The following is a 16,033-nucleotide window of genomic DNA, read 5'->3' on the forward strand; positions in this document are numbered from 1 at the left end:
ATAAATCTCATGTTTCTAATGCAACTAGGATTTGTAGGTGTGGTTTTAGTCCACAAAAATGTTGATCCTAATTTGAAAAAAGAAAAAAAAAACTCAAATGATGATTTCTGTGTTTGCACACAAGTTTTTTGTAAAACTATATGCGTGTGGACATTAGTGAATGAGACCCAGTGATTGTTGTGTTCAAAGGGCATCGCAAAGGAACATTATAAGAGTGTCCTTTAATGTCTGTGCATGATATTAATGACAAATTCAACAAAACTAGAATAATCCAATTCAAAATAAAGAGTGTACCTGTCTCGTTCAGGTGAATTGGAATTAGAACCTGGTCTCAGACAGTTGGTACTAGCACTTCTAACCCTGTCAAGAGAGGGCTGTAGATCACTAGGGTCACAACATGCCATCCAATGGAGAAAGGAGAAGGGAAAAAGAGGATAGGAAGATGACAAAGAACAAAAACATTAGGTCCAAAATAAAATGAAAGCAAACCTGTAAGGGGAGGAATTCAAGAGAGCTGCTATAATGCGTTGTGTGAGATAATGGTTGAATTTTCTGCTAATGTTTTGAATGAGGAGCTGCTGGCTTTTGGTAGAGCTGTTGGATGTTTGATGATGTTGTTGTTTTTTAATCTAGTGGGGTTGAGGGTTGAACATTTCGACCCTTACCTAATGGTGATCTTGTCTGTGAACCTAAGAACTCGGCGTTGAGTGGCAGTGACTACAAACAGCCGTGAGTTTGACTTAAGGCATGCAGGAAGTGTTGAGCTGAACACAAACCAAAGTCAAACAAGTGCAAACAAAAGCAATCACAAGTTACAGAAAAAACATAGTAAAGAACAAAACATTATAAAATAACAAGATCAACTTTTCTGTGGATTACAGCAGCAAAGACTTGCGCTATTGACTTTATACCAGATTTTTGTTGGTCAATGGCGCAATTGTTTTCAGTTGCCTCAAAATTGCAATGCGCCAACAATGCGCCTGAACACACCTCATTTGTGCGAGGGCATTTGTTAATTAAACAATGTGGCGCTGGACGTAAAAAATGATAACTGCGTCGAGCTGAAACTAGCAAAAAAACAACGCCTGCCGTTGCATTGCGCCACATGTATGATAGGGCCCTGTGCCCCAACCGTGGGAATGCGATAACGGATATATCTTTCTCCAGGATTTATGAGCGAGGAGTGGAGCGGGGAGCGGAAAATGGTGAACCCGGAGCGGAGCGGGAGCGGAGTGATTATTGAATGCTTAGATTGTGGAGGGGAAATTGCTACCACTCACATGCTCTGGTTTGGACAGACAAATTACTTGTTGCTGGAAACATGTTCCATCACGCGGGGTTAGGAGACAGCATAAGATGTTTACAGCTAAAAGTGATTTACTGTCTAGCTCTTCAAATAATTTGTATATTTTAAAATGAACAATAAACATCCACAGAAATCAGAACACCACAGTTAGACAGAAAGCACTGACATTTACCTACCATCTTAACATGTAACATTGGCAGATTCCCATTAGATTGTCTGTATTTCAATCTACAATTAAATGACGACTGTATATGTGTTTGCATTTGCTGAATATATTGAAAATGTAATTATGTTTTTTTAAGGACCCTTGTGAAAAAAAAGTTTATCATACTTGTAAAAAGAGCACTTAAATAATGGGAATTGTTAAAATTGTTAAAAAATATATATATACTTAGCTGCAAACTGAATGTAAAAATGTATGTTTTCGGACATGCTGATTGCAGTTAAATGAAAATGTATGAAAAAATTAAAAATAGGTCTCTTTTGCTTACCAAGGCTGCATTTATTTGATCCAATATACATCAAAATATAATGTAATATTGTGAAATATTTTTACAGTTTAAAATAACTCTTTTCTATTTGAATATACATTTAAAATGCAATTTTTCCCTGTGTCTGCAAGGCTGAATTTGTAAGCATCCTTCCTCCAGTCTTCAGTGTTGCATGATCCTTTAGAAATCATTCTGATTGATTGCTGATCAAGAAACTATTATTATCAATGTTGAAAACAGTTGAGGAAAAAACAGGATTCTTTGATAAATTTCAAAGGAACAGTTATTTTAAATTGTAAAAATATTTGACAATATTATTTTCATTTGTTTCTGTATTTGGGATCAAATAAATCCAGATTTGGTGAGAAGAGATGAGACTTATTTTTTAAAAACATTTTAAAAATCTTACCAATCTAAAACTTTTGAACGGTACAGTATTATAGTTTAAATTTATATTAAATACAATTAGCTGAAGTACTAGAGTACTTAGAGTACATTTTTGACCCATTTAAATAGGACTGAAGTACACTTTTTTATGTAATTTCATAAATACTTCTATTGTTTTTGAAATGTGGTTAAAGTGTGCTGCCGAATGTATTGACAGACATTTATGTTAAACTAAAAAAAACTTTAAAGTCATTCCTACTGAAACTTGTGTCATGTATTTAAATATGTTATTTGTAAATTATTTTAACTTTGCTTGTATTTAATTTAATAGAATTTTTTCAATTAAAAGTGTACTTAAGTGTGTTAAGAAACAGAGATGTACTCCATTTAAGTACAGTGGCATTTTATTTCCTTAAAAAAAGTTCTTGTAGATCATGTAATATTAAAGAATAAGATTTGCACATTGCACAAGACATGCACATTCAATACAAATAAGTGCACTTTTTTATAGGAGCCAACAATATTACTTCTCTGCCTATTAACAGCAAATGTACAATGTTGTCATAAACATCCAGTTTAATGGTTTGTTGAATGATAAAATACCGTGTCAAACTTTGACAATAACCAAAAATATATGCACCAGCATACTCCATATTGCATTAGCTAATCCATAATAAGTAATAAGTGCTCTGGAGTTTGAAGTTCGCAGATGCTATAAAATACTCATTAGTCAAAAAGGAGGGCTCAAGAGTTCATTTTGGCTGCCTTACCTGTAAATATCCTTATGAATTCCATTGACTAATAAAGGCATCTTAGGAGGCAGAGTGCTACTGTACTTAGATGAACTCCTGGCAATATTACATAAACATGCAAGCATGCAAAAGGGAAACAAAAGATGCATCAACATCACAGCTGTGGTTAGTCCACTCAAAAAGCAAAAGAACGTCAAAAGTCACTAAAGCAAACATGCAAAGATCACTCCAGAGGCAACTCCCTCATTCTAGATCATCTTTTTTTACCCGCGCTCATAATTGAATCAAGGTCAGTGACAAGCGGAATAAAAATAAACGCTTCAAAATAACACTTGACCAGAATGAGATTGTTATTTTGAGAAAGCAAACGGTTGTCGTGACGAGGTAATCATCTTTTAGGCTGTATGCCAAAAGCAAGTGGAAAGTTCCGCTTGTAATGTTTCTTGTCAACTAGCTGCTCTGAATTATTAGAGTTGAGAGGCGAAGAGCTTGACAAGAAGCGTTCGAGGGAGAGAAACTGGCATCAACACTCAGTATTGTTTTAATTAAATGGAATAAACTTCAGGCTAGGCGAGCGAAACAGATACGAAGAGTCTTTTCAAAATGAAAAATGATATTACGAGTGCTTATGATGCCAAGATAGTAATATTGGTTTACACAGTAATTTGAATAAAGCAATACTTTAATTCACAGATTGGTGATTCAGTTCTAGGCTTTTCTTTACCTTTGGGTGTGCAGACACTCTGCGCTTCTACCCCGCATTGATCTGTGTATCAAGATGACCTCACTGCAATTAGCATGGAGATGGATGACACAAAACAGACCAATAAAAAAGCAAACATAAAGGGAAAAAATGGCCAACAGTAAGTGAGTTAGAAGAGGATGGGACACAACCTTTAAAGCCAGAACAATACATAAAGGTTAAAAAAAAGATCTGTCTTTCTGTATGATCGTCTCTGTCCATACAAACCCTTCAATGGTGCTCAATCTTTTCAAAAACAAACCTTCCGTGAGTCATTCAGTCACGTGTTTTGGCTCTAACCCACCTTCTGAAAATGGTGCACGACCTTAGCAAGTCTCAAACACGTAATTTCTCTTCACAAAAACTCATTTAAATGGCATTCAAGAAACAGCATTTTTGTGGAGGAAAATGAAGGCACATGGAAGTGATTATTTTTTTGACACACACTATGGCACACTTATACACACTTGCTTGGATGCAATCATTTCTATTTACCTGTCGTCTGCATAATCTCTCTCCTGCACACGGGCGCGGTCATGGTAGCGTGTTGGGGAACGGGATCGCCGGGTGTGCTGAGCTTCATCCAGACTCCTTAAGAGAGATGTGGCTGTTTTAAAGTAGGCTGCAACTATTTGCTACATGATAAATCCTTAATAGGTAGGGACATACCTCTGTGCGGGGACGTTGGGAGGACGGGACCGCCCCCTGCTTTCTTTGTCTCTGTGTGGAGACACGGACCGTGAGCGATACTGAGTTGGCCTCTGCTGATCAGGAACCTCTAAAGTTGTTGCTCTGTCTCTGTCCCTGTCCCTTTCTCTTTCTCTGGATCGATTTTCTGTAGCTGCGATCATACACACACAGACAAAAGTTTAATTTTGGAAAGCCTGTCTTATTCAGATGCAGTGTTTATGTCGTTGGCCTTGACAAACCACATTCCCCATGTTAGAACACATCCAAAAGTAAAAGTATTGGCATAATATGTTAGATCATATCTACACTCAAAATCATTTTTTAAAGATTTACACGTTTCATTAATAGTAGTTTAATAGTTTCATCAAATTAAATTGAATAATCCTTACATATTTTAACTGAATAATTGAACAATCCTAACAATATGTAAGGATTATTCAATTCAACTTGATGGAATTTTACTACACTGCAAAAAATATTGTTGGTTTTAACTTTAAAAAAAGTATCTTAAAATGTTGAGTTCATTGAAAATAAAACTTTGATACAATGAAGGAAATTGGTTTAATAAATAGAAACTCAAAATATTATTGTATTTGAACCACATAAAAAAAATTATAAATCATGAAAATAGCACAATTTGGCATATTTCCCTGCATCATCACATATAAATCACACATAATTACCCAATATGCATAAAAAATATTTTAATAATATTTGAAAGGCTGTTGTTGTCTCAAAAATGTTCATTGTATTAACTACATTTTTTCATTTCAATGAACTCAAAATCTTAAGGCAACCATGTAATTTTTTTTTAAATTTTTTAATTTGCATTGTATTAATTGAAATGTGTAATTCTTTAAAAAAAAATAATAATAATTGAGTGTAACAAAACATGCCAGACAACTAAATTACCTTGTTCATTCTCCTTTTTTTGACCATTGTGTGCTTTTGGATTTGTGTGCAAATCACCATTTGAGTTCTACATTATATTAATTATTTTCTATTTTTGGCAATTTAAAAATACATGTATACACAAAGTTTGCAATTTTGGCTAATTAATAAAAACATTCATAACTTATTTTTGAATAAATGCACCTTTTTATTGAATAGAAAAGCAATTAACACTGAAAGCTGAATATATTATTTTATATTTTGATTTTATTTGTATTTTAATTACAATTTAATATAACTATTATATTATATTATATTCTACATCTATTTTCTCATTCTCATTTTGAAGTCAAAATAAATAAATACAAAATGTAAATACAACATTTCAAAAAATGGTGAGCACGAAAAAAAGAGAAAAAAACTAACTATAACTACTACTGCCCTCAAACAACATCCACTTTTTTCACTATTACAAAAATGCCTAATGGTTTGGAGAATGAAGTCAAGGTATCTTACAAAGGCAGTGTTCAACAAAACTGTGTCCTTTTCTAACTTCTACCATGCAGAGGAAAAATAAAAGGTTGAGCACCAGCGAGAGGAAGCGGTCCTCCCATTCCCAAATTCTCCCTCATCACCTTCCCCATTGTGATCATGCATGTGTTATAGTGTTCGTTATACTGCAGGTCTATGCTACTGTACTACAGAGAAAAGCGATGGAGACAGAACACTCCGGACAGTCAATGTCTATAGTATAAACGCAGTCTCCCAATATAGAAGAAGCACCACTTTTATGCTTTAAGCAATTTATAGTAACAACATTTTTATTTTAATAGTATGGGATGAATGGAACATGCCAGATGTCTAGTGACGGTGATTGGTGTCTTGTCTCCAGCACAACAGCGGTGACTTCCAAATGAAGGGAAGACCTGCTATTGGACGCTTCTCTCTTCTGGGGTACTCTAATGCACAAAGCACAGAGAAGTGCCAAGGTTGCCATTGCCTTGGCCCCTCTCACCCACCTGTGGTAACTACACCAATAGCATCATCATAATCAGTTTCTGTAATACGCTGCGAGCCTGCACAGACAGATACAGATATACACACAGGGATAGATGTACAAACAGACACAAGATAAAGACGTAAACGGATGCACACAAAGCATTGTTGAAATAAGCCATCGATAGGAAAGCAAAGGTATACAGAAATAACCTAGCATACTAAAATATGCCCTGTGGACATACTGTACTCATGGGCTACACACTCCTACACACTAACTCACAGGCAGCACGGTTCAAAAACATGAACATACAGACAAAACAGACATGGAAAATTGCAAGACAATGCCACGTGTATTAATGAGCCTGGATAAACTCCAGAACCTTGAGCTTAAAGATATGTAGATGTTTAACTAATGTTTGATGGTTTTCCTTCACCTACTTATAGTATATATCGTTTTGTAATTGTGAAATTATGATAATTTCTCTGTTTTGACATATCATCTTGGAAAGAAAAGGCAAACTTGATCCATTTTAATCGAACTGCCCACGTCCTCTTCAGCTTTCGGTAATTCTGTGAAACACTGAGGGGGCGAATTCACTGAACAATTGTGGCACACAATTGAGCAGTATTTTATTATTTTAGTATATACCACTCACAATTAGGCAGAATGTACACTACCGTTCAAAAGTTTGGGTTCAGTAAGATTACTGAAATATTTTTTTATTCAGCAAGCAAAGAGTCCTGATAAAAATATATCACAGTTTCCACAAAAATTAAGCAGCACAACTGTTTTCAACATTGATAATAATAATAATAATAATAATAATAATAATAAATGCTTCTTGAGCAGCAAATTACCATATTAGAAGGATTTTGAAGGATCATGTGACACTTAACACTGCAGCAATGGCTGCTGAAAATTCAGCTTTGCCATAACAAGAATAGAAAATTACATTTTTAAATATAATAAAAAAAGAAAATTGTTATTTTAAAGAATAATATTTCACAAAATTACTATTTTGGTCAAATAAATGAGAGTAAATAAATCTCATTGACCCCAAACCTTTGAATAATACTGTATACACGCTGATGTAGCGCTGCACCATACATATTTAAAAAGTCAATGTCATTTGTTTTTGGGCAAATACGCCTGCTTTCTATGCAAATGATGCTAATTACAGGGTCCAGTCACCGTTTAACTATTACCACCCAAAGAACACTTGCGGTACAACTGTTTACGCTCACTTCCTATCAAATTTATGATCGCATGATGGAGAAGTGCATTATATTTGGGTACATATCCAGTTATCGGGTCCTAAAACTCGGCAGAGAGCACTGGCAAATCCCCACCAGCATGGCCTTCTACTTACGCTGCAGCTTTTTGGTGGGTGTTTCTGTGTGGCCGTGTCTGCGGGGCAGGTATGGGGACGGGTGCGGCAGTGGGATGGAAGAGACGTCATGTGTCTGCAGCTTGTACCAGTGAGGCTTGTCATCCAGCAGGGCAGTCTCCAGCTCGATCAGGATCTAGGTTCACAGACAGTCAGGTGAAATACTGTGCAGGATTTTTTTTAGAAAGCAATTCATGTTGTGAATATATGCTTTGTACCTCTCCCAGAAAGTCACTCTCCTCCTCTTGTATTCTGGGTTGGTCCCACACAGTAATCTCCAGCATGTGCTCCCTGAAATCGCGGCGATGGACGTGTGAGTACACAAAAGTCTGATTCCACTTGGGTTCCAGACTTTTCTTCACTGTTTTCGTCCTTCTCTTGCTCTTATCACTACAGCAAAACAAATATAAACAAATATAATGAGAAAAAATATTTTTTCTTTATTGAAATTTAATTATTTATTTACTTAAAAAATTGGTTATTTAGTGTTTGATCCTACATTACCATTCAAATGATTGTGGACCGTAAAACTTTGTAATGTTTGTAAGGTTTCCTTAAGCTCACCAAGGCTGCATTTATTTGATCAAATACACAAAAAAATAAAAATATTTGTGAAATATTATTGTAATGTAAATTATTGTTGTTTTTTCTATTTGAATATATTTTAAAATGTGATTTATTATATTGATGTCAAATCTAAATATGCTTATTTGATGCTCAAGAAAATGTCTTATTATATTATCAATTAAACAGTGGTACTGCCTAATGTTTTTGTAGAAACCATGGTACTAGATGAATAGAACGCTCAAAAGAACAGCATTTATAAAATCTTTATACTGTACATCAATACTAAGTTCTGTCATGAAACTCTAGGTCCTCTAGGCTAATAGGTCCTTAGCTCAATCTGCTTGCAATCACATCATTCTCTATAGGGCACAGCTGATTGATTCCTGCTGTATCAGTAGCCAATGAGCTTGCGTGCTCAACATTCAAATACTTGGTTAGCATTTGCCCTAGCAGTGCAGTGCGCTTTCAGAAACCCTCCACCTTCCCCAACTCCACCTGTATAGATCTGCAACCAGTAATTCATGTACAACATATTGTATAGAAGCAGCATGTCTTTCTTGCTCACAGCAGTGTGTCATGTATGTATTGTCAGTGGCAAGTCCTGTACTTTCTCTGCAGCAGCAGCAACAACTAACAGCAGCAGCAGCAGAAGCATCGTAGTAGATCTATGCCAAACCAAGCCTGCAGTATCCCTCTCAGAAACTGAAGCTTTAGCTTTAATTTCTACATTTCCATAACTGTTTATTTCACACCAACATAATTAATTGTTCTGCATCTGTGAGAGTTTGGGCGTGCTTTTGATATCGCGGATGTAGTTCCTGCTCTCTACTGCGCAACTCCGGTCGCGAAATCCCTACTGCGCAGACTCTGTCCCAAGATGTCAGCGCCGTGCAGGCCATCTGAAAGCTTCAACTCTGTTTAGCGGAAACGGATGAAGTTTCGGCGTCCATATATTTTTTTACTGTCTATGTGCCAAGTCTATGTATGGCAGAATTATAAATGTCTGTCTGTTTTAATTAGGTTGATGCATCCTATCTTAATAAAAGCATTTTTAGAAATCTTACTGACCACAAACTTTTGAGTTGTCACAATAAAAAAAATTCTGTGGTCAATACAATTTCATTATACCAAAATTGACACTGCAAGAAAAATCAAATATGCTAATTAACAACTATCAAATGAATACCTTCTATCGGGCAGAAAATACATTTTGACATAGGGGCTTCTGGGTCGTCCATCCGATCTGGGCTGCAGGTCTATAGCCTGCAATACGTTCACTATCAGCTGATGGCCGACCTTATCATACCACATTTTCACCTGCAAGACAAATACATACACAGCTAATAAACAAAAACTCTAGGCAAAACCTGGTGAATTGCCCTTGTTTTCTTCAGTATTCACTGACCGACAGCTGTCCAGGCAGTAACTGAGGGGCATCTCTAAGACCACTTGGGCTAGATGGAGACAGGACAGCTATAGAGGGTCTTTCCATCTTCTGTGATTCAAAAGAACTTGAACCTGCTGCAGAGGAACAAGGAAAAAAGAAGTGTTGATAACATATGAAGATGTTTATGTATACATCAATATGATTTGATCAGATTCTTGATTTGTTTGATTCAGTACATACTAGATTCTAATGGAGGATGTGATGTTTCTGGTATTCGTGGTATATCACTGAAAGAAAGATATCATATATGCATACATTAGTTTTCAACATTAAAACAAGGCATACTACCATTTAAAAGTTTGGATCAGTAAGATTTTTTCACCAAGGCTGCATTTATTTGATTACAATACAGCAAAAAGTGTTATTCTGTAAATATTACTACAATTTAAAACTTTTTTCCCATACTGTAATATATTATTTTAAAATGTAATTTATTTCCTTGCGGGAAAAGCTGAATTCAGCAGTCATTACTCCAGTCTTCAGTGTCGCGTGGTTTGGTGAAATAGACTTTTTTTATTATGTTGAAAACATAGTTGCTTCATAATATGTGAAAACTGGTAGAACTTTATTTAGGATTAATTAAAAGTTCATCATTTGTAACATTATAAATGTACTTAATGTCACTTTTGATCAATTTAATGTATCCTTGCTACTGTAAATAAAAGTATGAATTTCTTTCAAACATAAAATCTTACTGACCCTAAACTGTGGCATTTATTTGAAAGCAATGTAGTACAAACACACATTCAAGGTAGGGCTGGACGATATATGGCCCAAAAAAAATGATCACAATATAATTTTCCATATCAGTCGATATCGATAAATATCACGAGAAATGTAAAATCTTTATTTCTAAAGGCATATTTTTGCTCCTGAGTGAAAGATGTTGAAAACAGACAGTTAACTGTGGTTTTAAACTTTCCTTTATTGTCAAAACATGACAAACACTTCCCAAACAGGTAAACAATTTATTAAAACTGAGGTAGATTTATTTATTAAAATCTTAATTGTGGTCAGCATTTTTTACTCTACACTGCATATCAATAATATCATTACTTCATTGTGTAAGTAGTAAAACACTAAAAAACAGGCAAAATAAATGTGTTTTAAGTTGAGACACATTTTAAATCCCCCCTCTCTTGCCTCACAGTGGATTGGTCCACCGTGCATCTCTCTCTCTCTCTCTCTCTCTCTCTCTCTCTCTCTCTCTCTCTCTCTCACACACACACACACACACACACACACACGCACGCACACGCATCTCAACGACACACACACACACACACACACACACACACACACACACACACACACACACCTCACCGACAGTGGGCCTGTCGGGAGAGGATGGAGAGAACAAAGTTCAGTATTTGTGGATCTCCAGTAAGGGCTGTCTAGTCTATTTTAAACATCGGATGAAATTATTCCTCTTTTAATACATGCGATGCTGAGTCATTAATACATCACCAAAGACAAACAATTATGATGGCGATGTACAAGTCCGATGTTTTAGTGATTATAGTTTGGTAAGTTAGCTTTTAAGTCACCCACTACAACTAACAAGGTGATAAGCCTATGTGTGAATGTAGTTAATGTAGATTTACCGCTGTGTTGGGCTCAATGTTGTATGGAAGAACTTCGAGGAAGCACGATAATTTAATAATTAAATGGTGTGGTGAACGTGAACCTATGATAAGCAGTCCCCGCACGTCGCTCTGTTTTATGTCGGATGGGATAGTCAAAATATATCCAAACCACTGAAGTAAACTAACTTGTCAACGATATCTGTGTCATCAGAGCTGGTCGTGAGCGCTGAGTTTCCTTCAGTATCGCTAATTTTTATCGCTCCACTTCACTTCGATCCTCCAATCCTGTCAGCCACTGACTGTAAAGTAAACAACAGTGTGTGCAGCACCCAGAAGCCCGGTCTGCAATACGCATGCGCAGCATTACGCATAGCGCGTAAGTATTATATCAAGAATTTATCGAACTGTTATTTTTTCGAGGAAAATCATATTGTGATAATTATCATTATCGTTTTTTTCGCCCAGCCTAATTCAAGGTTTTTAAGTTTCAAATGTCAAACCATTAGATAAACTGCTCAAAATATGTTTAGCATCATTTGTTTAGCAGGCCATTTTAAAGGGATAGTTCACCCAAAAATGAAAATTCTGTCATCATTTACTCACCCTCAAGTTATTCCGAACTTGTATTATTTTCCTAGTTCTGCTGAACACAAAAGAAGATATTTTGAAGAATATATAACTAAACATTTGATGGACCCCATTGGCTTCCATAGTAGGGAAAATAAATACTATGGAAGTGAATGGGGTCCATCAACTGTTTGGTTACTGACATTCTTCAAAATATCTTGTAAATAATGACAGAATTTTAATTTCACACTTAACATTAAGTTTGACATAATTGTCCAAATACTCTGTATCAGTGACATCTGGATTCTAATCAAACATCATCAACCAAAAGTTATGTGCAGAGGACAGAAGGGAGGTGCGTACATCACAAGTTCATTCTTAGAGCTTTAAAAAAAGATGAGCTGAGCTGAGAGATGAGCTCCTATAATCACCTCTTAAACTTGTTTTACTTGCTTAGATTTATACACCCATTGCAAGAGTTTGGAGAGAAATCAATGAATATATCTTTTTAAAGCGTTAGGAGGACAGAGCACGCAGAGGAGAATATAATGGTTCACAGTGAAAACTAAACACAATACAGACTATTCAAACACTCTTATTTAGTGATTTGTTTTTGTCTGGACTAGAAGAGTCAGATAGTAAGACTGCAAATTGGTTGACGACTTACCCAATTGGCCTTGATACTATTAATTCAACTTTTGGTTCTGTTTGAGAATTCAAGATGATATTGTAAACTTCTTTCTTGGTTAATCCTGGTAATGATTTACCATTCCACTGAAGCACTTCATCACCTACAAACAGTCAAAATGCATCACATTAAATTCCTGTATACATCTGAGAACATACATACGGTTACATATACGGTTACATTTTTAAAATTGATTTTACTGATTAAACACACTTATTAAACATTTTCAAAATATCTGAGGACTAAACGCATTATTAAATTAAAATAAGGAGTGTAAATTAAATGTGTTATGTTAGCACATGCTCCCTGACCCGAGTCCTGCACGTGGTCCTGTTTGGCAAACCTGCACCGGGCCCGCAGTACTTAACAGCATTGCTGGCCCGTTTTCCAAAAGCAGCACTAATTTAATTCTGTACCCGACCCGACCCAAACAGCACCCCCATTAAATCTACATCAGGTAGACAAAAATGTTCTCGTGTGACAAAAGCAATCAAACTGAGAGAAGAGCTGGACTCACCGGCCCGTAGATGACCCACCACATCAGCTAGACTTCCTTTCTTGACTTTGGTGATGAATGCCCCAAGTCTCCCAGTTTCTGTAATCTTCCCCCCAACCACCTGTACCAATACAAATCAATTAAAGATGGGTAAAGTCTACAGAGAATCCATAAATGCAGAAATCCTTTTTCATCCATTTTGTACATGGTTCATGATATGGCGTAGCTGTTGACTTCAGTACAGTGAGGAGAGGAACACTTGTGTTTATACAGTATGTTTTGCTCTCCCCTCACCTTTAGCCCTAGCAGAGCCCCAGCCTCTTTTGGCATGGCTGTTCGCTTGCTCAAAGTGATTCGGCCAATTAAATGATCACCTTCCTTGGAGGGCTGCCATGTAACCGGATGCTAAAGAGAACAAGGCAGAGATTAATCCCATCAGAGAAAGAACCATCCCATTACATCTAACCCTTACCTCACCATCAATCGCATTCACACACATACACAGCCAGGGTTATTATAGTTAACTAAAAATATAACCATACAAAATATTATCATTACTTTAAATTAGATAAACAATAATTTTTAATTGCACAATTAACATTTCTCATTTTAATTTAGTTTAACTTCATGTAAAATTAATACAACTATATAGACGTTTAAATAAATGACAAGAACGCACAACAAAATTACTTAACCGTTACCTAAAATTAAAAAGATATGGAGAAAACAAGTGTATACAGTATATAAATCTAATTTAATATAATAGAATCTCAATAACACTGGACAAATTGTTAACGTTAACATACAATTCAAAATTGACCTATAATTGATTTTTTTTAATGCACATTCCAGATCTTGTTGTAAATGACTGCAAAAGAAAATGTTAGTCTAAAGGTTTATTCAGAACATATTTTTTTCCCTCTTAAGACAGCACTGGCTAAATCATTTAACCCATTAGCTAAATATTAATTTAGTTAATGGTCAAGCAAACTTTTAGTATTGTTCAATTCTGGTGTATATTACATTTACATTTATGCATTTAGCAGATGCTTTTATCCAAAGCAACTTGGATTGCATTTAAGCTATGCATTTTATAAGTTCTGGCATTTCCTAGGAATCAAACCCATAACTTTATTATTGCTAGTACAATGCTTTAATTTTTGAGCTACAGAAACGCATGTAACAAAAATCATCCAAATAATTTGCACTGGATAAAACTCAAGGCGTACCCTACATTTTTTTTCTTGATAAATATCACATTCTAGAGGTAAAATGGTCTGTGAACATCAATTTATGTTGACTTTAAATATACTGATTATAGCACAAGGTGAGAAAAAACGTACATGCCATGCGGTGGGGTCCAGTGGGCAGCACTCCCAGTCCCCTAAAACACACACACACACAAAAGGTCATCGAGTTTATACACAAGTTGACTATGTAAGCTGCCACCTTACACTAGCCAGAGTCCATCTCTAAACCTGCTCTGTTTACGCTTATTGAATATTTAAGCCCCAGTGGGGCACTTGCAGCCAAGATCTCAAGCTAAAATATGTTTTGCTTTGACCCACCAGCAGAGAAATACTGAGAACTGGGATTAAAGTGGCCGCTGTGTTTGTGAATGCATGTTTAAGAGCTACATTTAGTCCCCAGACAGAGGAAGCAATGATGACACGTAAAGCTGAACACACACTGCCACATGGACACACACAAACAAACACACAGGCACCAAGGGACAGTCTCAGCGCTTTCCGTGATGTTGGCCTTCTATTTACTGTTGGCATGGTATATGGATGAGTGCCATGTGCATACGGGTTTCTGGGCTGTTTTCCGGTTATTTTTTAGCACCTGGGGCGTCTCGAACATGACGCACAGAGAGGGTTGAGGAGTGCTGAAATTTTCTTCCGAAAAACAAAAATAGATTGTGCAAACTTGTAATTATGCTTAGTCTGCTGTAAAACTGTTTAATGTTTTAAATGTTTAAAATATCTTAAAATGCATTTTTAAATCAAATGATATGTTAATATTATTATGTGGTTTTTGCTAAGGGAAGAATCTATTTTTACACAATTGAACAATGTTAGGATTTTTATCAAACTTTGAACTAAATGAACTTTGGCACATAACCTAACTCAGTGGACATGACTGATGCCTCAAAACACCTTAGCAACACACACGCACATTTATATGGATTTACATATGATATTGGTTATTATACAACTACTTTGAACAAGGTTAATCCGATCAGATCAAAACTATTTATTCTATAAAATAGCTTCAGCTGACGTATCTAATAAAAAGCAAGGTTCAGGTTTTGAAATTTAAAAAAAAGTATGTCAGGAAATCTTCATAGGTTACTTTTGTAAGGAGGGCTGCTTCTTCACTGTCTAACCCAGTTCTGTGCATGTTTGTCCTATAAAAGTTACTCTAAAAAAAATTTAACTCTGGAAAGCAGCAAAACTGAACTATTTCTCTTGAAAGTTTAACATATTAAAACATATTTCCAGCACAAAACAATGAAAAACTTACAAAAGCAACATGTATAAATCACAGGTCTGCATGCAGTCATATTAAGTAGCTGTCTCGGGGTATAAATGTTTAATATATTGCTTGTTGTAAGGTGGATTGGTCCCCTGTGTGGGCTTTTATCTAAGCCTTGTACTGAAGTGTCTCCACTTCTCATTACTTCTCATTCACATGACCTACTTAGCAAATAAATATTTAATAAGTAAATACATCCACATTGAAACATACTGTATGTATTGTTATACAACTGTGTTACTGAACAAAATGTAGTGATATATGGCAACTATAGGCACTTCTGATGCATTTTATTTAATTTGTCTACTTACAATGCTCAACAGTAGATACACATACAATCACAGACATTATATATATATATATATATATATATATATATATATATATATATATATATATATATATATATATATATATATATATATACTCTAAATAATGCTGGGTTGTTTTTTAACCCAAAATGCTGGGTTAAGACTGTTGGGTAATTTTTGTTGGTTT

General features: G+C 35.5%; 1 protein-coding gene across 6 annotated transcripts in view; it reads right to left on the bottom strand.

The window, feature by feature from the left end:
• Nucleotides 1-16,033, bottom strand: part of LOC137044705 (regulating synaptic membrane exocytosis protein 3-like) — a 102,609-nt gene that overhangs the window by 22,256 nt on the left and 64,320 nt on the right. For 3 of the 6 annotated variants that reach the window (XM_067420954.1, XM_067420955.1, XM_067420953.1), the window contains exons 8-21: nt 14,341-14,381; nt 13,292-13,402; nt 13,019-13,118; nt 12,481-12,604; nt 9,841-9,887; nt 9,619-9,734; nt 9,400-9,530; nt 7,865-8,036; nt 7,629-7,782; nt 6,279-6,335; nt 4,348-4,519; nt 4,174-4,269; nt 3,661-3,723; nt 295-384 (exon numbers count right to left, since the gene is read on the bottom strand). In XM_067420954.1, the coding sequence (XP_067277055.1) occupies nt 295-384; nt 3,661-3,723; nt 4,174-4,269; nt 4,348-4,519; nt 6,279-6,335; nt 7,629-7,782; nt 7,865-8,036; nt 9,400-9,530; nt 9,619-9,734; nt 9,841-9,887; nt 12,481-12,604; nt 13,019-13,118; nt 13,292-13,402; nt 14,341-14,381 (1,474 nt within the window). Of the gene's footprint in view, nt 1-294; nt 385-665; nt 765-2,954; nt 3,011-3,660; nt 3,724-4,173; nt 4,270-4,347; nt 4,520-6,278; nt 6,336-7,628; nt 7,783-7,864; nt 8,037-9,399; nt 9,531-9,618; nt 9,735-9,840; nt 9,888-12,480; nt 12,605-13,018; nt 13,119-13,291; nt 13,403-14,340; nt 14,382-16,033 lie in introns of those variants that run through there. The other 3 variants (XM_067420949.1, XM_067420948.1, XM_067420950.1) reach the window with 2 other exon arrangements.

Source organism: Pseudorasbora parva, chromosome 17 (genome assembly GCF_024679245.1).
Source record: "Pseudorasbora parva isolate DD20220531a chromosome 17, ASM2467924v1, whole genome shotgun sequence".
Lineage (NCBI taxonomy): Eukaryota > Metazoa > Chordata > Actinopteri > Cypriniformes > Gobionidae > Pseudorasbora > Pseudorasbora parva.